Raw genomic sequence first — 9,268 nt, forward strand, 5'->3', positions numbered from 1 at the left:
AATTAATTGTGCCTTGTGTGGAAATTAGCCAATTGGGAAATGTGGTTTGAAGGAACAGATGTACGTTCCGCGCGTTATGCGCAGGACAGCCATCCTAATGAAACCACACTTCCTCAAAATTGATTGGCAAATTTCGAAGTGCTGGTACAATTTGGTTTTGTAGCATATCCAAATATTTGGCAGCTGTTAACATACCATCAATAAAAAAAGGCCCAATGATATGATTTTGCAGCATGCCAGCTCAAACATTTAGTTTTTGTGGATATTGTGTCCGCAGTGCCATACTAAGGTGCTTATTTTCTCGAGACCAATAACGTACTATCGAAGGATTGTGGTAGCCATGTAAGGGAAACGAGCTTTCATCTGAGAATAATAGAGATATTTTCCAAAAATAAATTATTCCGATCGGCTCTTTCTCTTACAGCCTCGCAAAACTCCAGACGTCTGTTACAATCTGCGGGAAAAATTTCTTGCGTGGTACTGATTTTGTAGGACTTATATCCATGCTTTTTTAAAACCCTGCGCACCGTTCGAGCATTGCAACCAAGGCATTTAAAAAGTAATAAAATAAATATATTACATTTTAAAAATATTTTTTCAATATTTACTAACTCATTTTATTTATTGTTTACAACTCCAAATCGTCGTCGTTCTCGCTATCACTGCAATTCGGCAAATCGGATTCCTTATAATACTGCATAAAAAAAGTATAAACAATAAGTCACAAGTATTCTTACGTCTTTTGGTAGTTTGGTTGCTAATTAGGAGCCGATAGTTCACTTACCCTACATTACTGCAATTCTCTCTATATACATTTCTTGCATGCAGGTCTACAAGGCAGGTTACTTCTCTTGCAGAGACACCTTAAAGTGGCGCATTGGGCCGTGCATCCACACCTAACCAATGCACGACAATGGTGTCTGTCTGTCTGTCCGTCCGTCTGTCCGTCTGTAACACGATAACTCAAAAACCGCTTAACCGATTTTAACCAAATTTGGCACAAAAATACTGTGGCACCCGAGAATCTGGCCATTAGTTTTTGGTGGGGCTGGGCTGGGGGGTTGGTAAGGGGTTATGGGAGGGGGTTAAAAATTTTAAAAAGTCGTAACTCCAAAATTACAGTAGCTAGCGAAACGCGGTTTTCAAATTAAGATTAGGAATAATATTTGCAACAAAATTTGTAATAACATCAAAATCAGTCAAAGTCGCAGTTTTCGAGATATTAACATATTTTAGTATGGGCGGCTATACGTGCCTCCCGGCGACAATTTTTTTAATTACTATAATTTTAGATGTTCATAAAAAATTTAAGCACTAGTTGATTAAAACAAGTATACCATTAATATTGCAAATTATAATTATTTATCCTCTGATAGTATACGCCTCTTTAATTTTTTGATTATGTACCTAATAGGCACTATTACATAATTACTATTAGCCTGTGGTTACATTTGATGCGTGTCCGTTCCTTTTTTTTTGGTCGTACGTGCTCGGACGTGCACGCAGCAAAAAGAATGGTATCTACGACTATCAAGTCAGTTTTGAAAAGTCTTAAGTCTTAAGTCATTTCTAAAATCAAAATGATTTAAGTCTTAGGTGAAATTCAACATAAAGTTCAAATGATTTAAGTCTTAAGTCTTAGAAAAAAGTAGTGGCCTCGGTTTTGACAAACTCGACACACAGGACATCTTGAATGCCCATCTAATGTAACCATTAAAATAAAATAGTCGTGCGAGTAAATTCCGTCAGAGCTCGCACATAAAAAAACGCACGTCCTCGCGTCCAATGTAACGGCGGGTTTGGGCTCCTTGTTTACTCACTTGTTCCGTCGAGCTGCTTGAATCCATTTTTGTCCTATTCAAATCGGTGTAAGAAATTGTGAAGCTATAAAATATTGTTTCGGGAGAGTTGAATATCCGGGAAAGTTGAGTTATTCGGCGTTATTGCACCCAATAACCACGTAATTACGCCCTCATTTACGTGCTAACATTTTTTCGACAATTTTATTAACATTTGAAATAGTTTTCTTAACATTTAGTTTATTTTTAGTAACATTTAAGTTCACTTAATTTTTACTACCCGAAACAGCGTTACATCACACAAACCTCGTACATGAGTGTTTTGTTGTTTTAATAACTGCACTATTAAAAACTAAAATACTTAAATATTATGGCAAAGCCACGGTTTTAATATTATTTCAATGCGGTCAACATCGGAACTGCGTGAAATACAGAGAAACGAAAACTTCTAATTTCTGCCGTCTCGAGCGCTGTGGTTGGATTTTTTAAAATCAACTGAAATGCACCAAGCCTGTAGAATAGGGATTTTAGCAATCTATTTAAAAAAAAATAGAAACGTCGTGTAAATCTATGCAATATTTTTTACTTGAGCGCTCTCTTTGCTCCCATATTTTGTGAAAAAGATTGGACGAACATTTTCTCAGAAATCATGATATGAGGCTTTTTCGGAACAGGCTGTATTATTAAGTATATATTTTATTAGAAAAAAGAAATCGCAGGGAAAGGTCTATAAATGTGCAATATGTGACTATGAAACACTATGTCGCTCAAATCTTGAACGACACAACAACGTTCACTTGGCACCGGAAGAACGACAGATGTTTGCCTGTGAGCTGTGTGATAAGAAATGTAGATCAAAAAAGGGTTTACAATACCACCTCAAGAATGCTCATGTTGATTTCAGGTAAATTAATAGTTAATATAAGAAATATACTGATTATGATAATTCCAATATTTCATATTTGATTTTATTTTAATTGAAACAATGACCTATAATGGAATTCAATAATATATATTCTTTTGACAAATACAAATAGTAAAGAGCCCGATGGATTTAATGTTACCTGTAATTAAATGAGTTGCAAACGCAATAGAAAAAATGACAAACCTTAAAAAATCCTTATCTAAAATGGGCCTAAAAACTATTTTTTTATTCTGTCCGCAGATCTGAGATCTTTTCTATTTGAAAGATTTAAAAGTAAAATAAAGTGGATACCTGATACACATAAACTGTTATTATTATCATATACCATATGATCGAAAAACGCGTTAAAAGCGGGCGGCCACTGCGAGCGAAACTAAACTAGCTAAGAATATACAAAGAAACGGTAAGTATTATTACTTATCGACCACTGGGAACGATTTTTGCTTAGTAGTCAGCTGCGTCTTTGTACTGTGTCTCTGCTAGCATAGAACTGGAACCTGTCACAAACTAAAACGGGCGATACTAATCTACGATTTGAATCTTCGTTCGTATATTTTCGTTTAGTTTCGCTCAAGTGGTCGCTGATGCATTTAAGAGTATGGGAGCTGATTTTTACAAATCTTATCTTCGCTTAGCTTATTAGTTTAGTTCCGCTCGCAGTGTCCCCTTTAAGGCGGGCGGCCACTGCGAGCGAAACTAAACTAAGCGAAGATAAGATTTGTAAAAATCAGCTTCCATACTTTTTAATGCGTCAGCGGCTACTTGACCGAATCAAACGAAAATATATGAACGAAGATTCGAATCGTAGTTTAGTTTCGCTTGTTTTAGTTCGTGACAGGTTCCAGCGAATTTTTCGCAGCGATTAGTTCTATGATAGCAGAGATACAATACGAAAACTTAGCTGACTACTGAGCGAAAATCGTTCCCAGTGGAGTTCCCATTTAATTACCGTTTGTTTTCATATTCTTAGCTTTAGTTTAGTTACGCTCGCAGTGGCCGGTCGCCTTTAGAGTTCGTGTGAAAATGAAGATCGCCATCTTTCTCAAGTAAAAAAATAGATGATGACAACCAAACTCAAACCATAGTTTTAAATATTAAGATGGAACTCTCTTCATATGAGCTTCATGGGCCTCACTGCTTATTTTTCTATAACTAGTTATTTTTCGAATTTTTTCTAATATCTATCACTAATAAAACTTATTGAAATATATTGCTATTAGGACAGAAATGTCCAGGCACATGTTTTGTCATTTTATTTATTTTTTTTATTGTTTCCAGAAATGCTGATTGTATACCAACTGATGAAGTCATATTAGATTCTTTAAAAATTGAAATGGATGAACTTACTTCCCTTTTGGATGATACTAAGTATGTTTTTAAGTGTATTTTTACTAATATAAAATAGAAAACAAATTTCTTGTAGTATAGGTATATAATAAAATTATAATAAGGATTCTTGCCACTTAACTGCTGATATAGAAATTTAATTCTATGCTGTGTTTGTCATAATGTGGAAACTTTCTATTTTATAATTTGGCTTGCCTGAAAAAAAAAGCCTTTTACCATCTTTTTACTATCGATAGTTTCGCCTCGGTGGTACGAAAGTACTACCATTGCACGCAGGCCGATATCTCCCGTTCGGGACTTAATATGTAACCGACACTTTCCGACAAGTCGGAATTAACTATCCCTGCGCTGTGGTTGTCATTTTGTGGATCTGCCCAAACTCACCTGATGATGAAGTAGGGCTCCGAAACCGGTAGTGAGAGCAGGTTGATCCACATTATGACAAACACAGCGTAGAATTAAATTTCTATATCAGCAGTTAAGTGGCAAGAATCCTTATATAATTTTATTATTTACTAATATATTGATAATAATGTAATTCATTAATTCCAAAAGTTCTCAACGTATATCTGTGACTAATGAAATAAAATCGGAAGATTTTATAAAAACAGAACCTGATGATGTCACTCCAATTCTGATTAAAGACATGCACGATGACTTTAAGTATGTTTTTAAATGTATTTTTATTAATTGATACAATATTGTGTTTTAAATATTTTTTATTGTTTTCAGAAATACCGAATATGTAGCGAAGATCGAAGATTTTATAAAAATGGAACCTGACGATGACGTTCTGTTTCTGGATAAAGATACGCATTTTTAAACGAAGAAAATGTTCATGACATTGAAAATTTTGCAAAAGTATAATTAATATATTTGTGGTATAACAACCCAGGGTCGTTCAACAAAATTGAGGAGATAATATTTTAACCAACTGTATAACAAACAATTTAAATTAAATAAAGGAACCTACGTTGTGTTAAATATTTTTTTATTGTGACTTACCTCGCCCGATTGCCCCTGATTCGCCCGACAGAAGCAATATTTTGTGAAATTTGAGAATAGGTTATGTAAATCAAACGCTAAATTTATTTAAATAGCCCTACTTATTTTATTAAATGAAATGAAAGGAATGTAGTCTGCCTGTTACTCACATGTAAAAGAGCATGGCAGAGAAGTAGAGGGAGATGGCCAATTCTGCGCCAGGAGGAGGAGGGACACTGCGCATACGCGAGGAGGAGGGGCTGTCACCTGTTAAACGTCAAATCAGTCACCTGTCAAATGTCAAACCTGTCACCTGTCAAACGTCAAACCTGTCACCTATCAAATGTCGAACGTCAAACCTGTCAAATGTCAAACGCCAAACCTATCTTACGTCATCAGTCAAACTTCTTCAGAAATCTTAATTAAAAGTGTGCGCAAACCTTTAAGTGTTATATATTTTTTGAATCGGTACACTGCAGGGAGTTAGAATTTCGATAAATAATACTGTTTTCATAGATTTCTTAATTACTAAAGCCCTTATGGCTTACTAGGAATATTCTAGATCAATTTTAGCGATAAATATTTAAGTAAAAATAAAATAAATCAAACTTAGTGTTATTACATTGTACTGTAAACTAGTCATCGGTTTGTGGTTTCCGGTAACAGCAATGATATCATACTTTTTCTGGAAATCTTTTGTTATCAATTTAGTGATAAATATTTAAGTAAAAATAAAATAAATCAAACTTGGTGAAAAATATATTGTACTGCGAACTGGTCTTATCACTTTGTGGTTTCCTGTTTGTTGTAGAACATATGTAGCAAAGCGTTTACCAGAAAAGATAATTTGGCAAGACATATGAGGATATGTAATGGTGAGTTTTTTATTTATTGTATATTTTTCAAAAATTTTAAATATATTATTTTCTTAGCTGAACAAATCCATACTGCCACACCCCAAACCAGCTCTAACAATCGTAAGTAAATATTTTTTATTTTATATTCTGCGTTAAAAATGTTTTTTATTTTTTAGTTATATGCAAAAAATGTTTGAAATCCTTTGGCAATTTAACAAGGCATATGAAGATATGTGCTAATGGTGAGTTTTTATTTATTTTATATTGTGTAATATTAAATATTTTTTTCTATTATTTTAGTCGATCATCCCGAGCCTCAAAATATGAAGACAACGCCCCAAACGAGTTCTAACATATTTTTTATTTTATATTCTACGTTATAACTACCTTTTTATTTTAGATACGTGCAACATATGTAGTAAAACCTTTTCAAAAAAAGTAATTTGGCAAGTCATATGAAGATTTGTAATGGTGAGTTTTTATTTATTTTATTTTATTTTGTATTAAATGTTTTTTTATTTTTAGTCAATCAGTCTAAACCCCCAAAAATGAAGACAACGTCCCTGAAAAGGAAGAGCTCGGGCACTAACAGTAAGTGACTATTTTATTTTATATTGTGTAATTGTAATTGTAAATATTTTTTCTATTATTTTAGTTGATCAGTCAGAGACAACGCCTCCGATAGCCAAGAGTACCAGACTTGGTTTCAATAACGGTAAGTTTTTTATTATTGCTCAACACCTTTTAAATTAAACTATATATTTTTTTAGAACACTTGATAATGCAGGAGGAGGGTGTTTACGTAGTAAAAACCTCATAACAAAACCGAATTGCTACATACCGGCTTTTATCGAAAAAAGATCCTACCAGCGTTAATGATTTTTTGAATAATCTGCGCGAAAAAATCATTGCGCTGGTAAGGTTGTTACGGTTATATATTTTAAAGGGGAGTGTCAAAATTTCAAAATAAACTAATTTTAGATGTTTACAGAAAACCCGCAAACACAGATAGATACTTAAATTTCACATCTAATCATAGTATAAGTGTAAAAAAGGTGTTATATGATAGGGTAAAAATAATATGTACAGACGACATTTCACTAAACAAAGATATAAACCACATAAAAAATACATTAATAAAAAACGACTATCCACCATATTTTATTGACAAAACATTAAACGAAATACAAACCCCAAATCATAGACACAAAGATAACAATACACAATATATACAACTTACAATTCCATACATACGAGGCGTTTCTGGAAAAATAATAAGAAGGATAGGAAAACAATATAACATACAAACATCTTTCAAAACACAAAATACACTTAGATCAATTTTATCACATACTAAACCAATGAATACAGAACAACAAACAAAAAATGTAATATACCAAATACCCTGCGAATGCGATAAATTTTACATTGGTGAAACATCTAGACCCTTAAATGTTAGAATTAAAGAACATAACGATTATTTAAGAAAGGGAGATTTTCACAAATCTAAGATTTGATCAGTGGCAAAAAACCCATAAGGATTTTTTTGGATAGATGAATCCGCCACATAGGTATAGACATTTTTCATATACTTACTTTTGGTATTAGTTTACTTCTGTTCAGGTGGAAATATTCATTGCATTTTGTTAGCTGTTTGGTTGCTACAAAGAGAAATCATATTATATTAATTATATTATAAGAAACGATGTACATACCTTTTAATAACAATAATACCTTCAATAATTATTAATAAATAATCTGATTGTGATTTTTGTTAAGATTAATTAATTTGTGGTTAGAGCAAACGTCAAATCGTCTACGCGCCTAACGGTTGCCAGCTTCTTGAAGTTTTCTTAAATCATGCTTCACCTCATTCATATTTAGTCTCTAAATAATTAATTTTAGCATTTAACTTATTTTAATACTTTTATTTATTAATGATCTTAAACTATTATCAATTGTATCTAATTGTAATTGCATTTAACTTATTTTTTTTTGTCACGTTACACGGTAAGTAAATCTATTGTCGGCCCCAAGGGGCAAGACAATAGTTTTTAGCTATCTCCTCAAGTTTAATACTTTTCTCATTATGTTGCATGTTGCGAGAATAACTGACTTCTGATGTTAGTTTAACTCAGAGAATAGGTACATTAAAGAAATGCTAACTTCATGTTAAAAAATGGAAACAGACGCCACCTGGTGTCGCCTGGCAGTACTAGCTAAATTGAGGGGAATTGGAGGGGCGGGGCTTAAAAGAGGGGAAATTTAAAAAAAAATATTTTTATAAGTATCACTGACTTACTGTTTAAAGTTAATAAACATATTTTTTATTACTTTAATATAATTTAATGTATTAAAAAATATGTCTATTAAATTTACACAGCAAATCAATGATATTATTAAAGACTTATTATTTTCAGAGAAAATTCATAGTAAATAAATTACACATTAGTAAACAATATCATTTATTTTTTAGAGCTGCGATTTATATTACAATAATATTGAAATATATATTTTTTTAACAATGAAAAGAATATCCTGGAACCTGAAAAAGAAAGATGATCAATTAATGACTTAAATTAGTTCAAAATACATTTTGCAAATAACTAGTGAATTGGAAAGATAAACATACTATTAAAAAGACATTTTAGTAGTATGTTATCATCTATTTACTGATAATACATTACATAAGTATATAATAGGTAAATAACATGCATAAGGCACTATGATCCAACTACCTGTATCATGCGATAACACACTAATATGACAAAAAATATATGCTAATTTAAATTCCTTTGATGATCTAATGAAACACTATCTAGCCTCAATGCATGCCATTCCAAAGGCAAAAAAACTGTTATACCAAATAAATATAAGTTGAATAAAACATAAACCAAGCCAACGTGCATAAACAACCAAAAAATGCGTCCAAAAATACTTTTATCAGATCATACCCTTGGATATATTATGTATTTTATATATCGCACATCCCGTTCAAAAGTTTACTAACTCAAAATAGAGAATATAGAGAACATTGTCAGGAGAAGTAAAAGAAAATTTAAGTTAAGGCAATATGCTCCTTTTTGCATATTAACGGCCAAATAATATAATGTTGATTTAATAAAATTTTACTGGCATCCTTCTGAGGTATAAATCAGATTAAAAGGACATTGTTTTTTTAATAATTGTTTGTTTTGTAAACATTTTTTGAAGACAATACAGTTTTGAACGGGCTGTGCGATATAAACAAGGATCTTACTATTATTTGAGGTTAGAAAGTATTTAAATAATATAAAACATTTTCATCATAAATTATAGAGGTACTTACGTGTTTTGATATTATTATCAGGAAATAA

The 9,268-nt window shown here is 32.1% G+C and overlaps 1 protein-coding gene and 1 long non-coding RNA gene across 4 annotated transcripts in view; both read left to right on the forward strand.

Moving 5' to 3' along the window:
• LOC115878687 (RE1-silencing transcription factor B-like) overlaps window positions 1-5,049 on the forward strand; it is a 31,277-nt gene extending 26,228 nt beyond the window's left edge. For 2 of the 3 annotated variants that reach the window (XM_030895255.1, XM_030895265.1), the window contains 4 exons: window positions 2,503-2,703; window positions 4,003-4,092; window positions 4,627-4,734; window positions 4,804-5,049. In XM_030895255.1, coding sequence (XP_030751115.1) covers window positions 2,503-2,703; window positions 4,003-4,092; window positions 4,627-4,734; window positions 4,804-4,894 — 490 coding nt within the window. In that variant the 3' untranslated portion in view covers window positions 4,895-5,049. The remainder of the gene's footprint in view (window positions 1-2,502; window positions 2,704-4,002; window positions 4,093-4,626; window positions 4,735-4,803) is intronic. The other variant, XM_030895272.1, reaches the window with a different exon arrangement.
• Window positions 5,050-5,953: 904 nt separating this feature from the next.
• LOC115878540 lies at window positions 5,954-6,627 on the forward strand. The gene is made up of 6 exons (XR_004049549.1): window positions 5,954-6,032; window positions 6,089-6,154; window positions 6,213-6,257; window positions 6,313-6,383; window positions 6,438-6,503; window positions 6,568-6,627. It is a non-coding gene; the product is annotated as an uncharacterized LOC115878540 (long non-coding RNA).
• Window positions 6,628-9,268: the final 2,641 nt, after the last annotated feature.

This window comes from Sitophilus oryzae, unplaced genomic scaffold (assembly GCF_002938485.1).
Source record: "Sitophilus oryzae breed Bouriz unplaced genomic scaffold, Soryzae_2.0 scaffold_1063_pilon_pilon, whole genome shotgun sequence".
NCBI lineage: Eukaryota > Metazoa > Arthropoda > Insecta > Coleoptera > Curculionidae > Sitophilus > Sitophilus oryzae.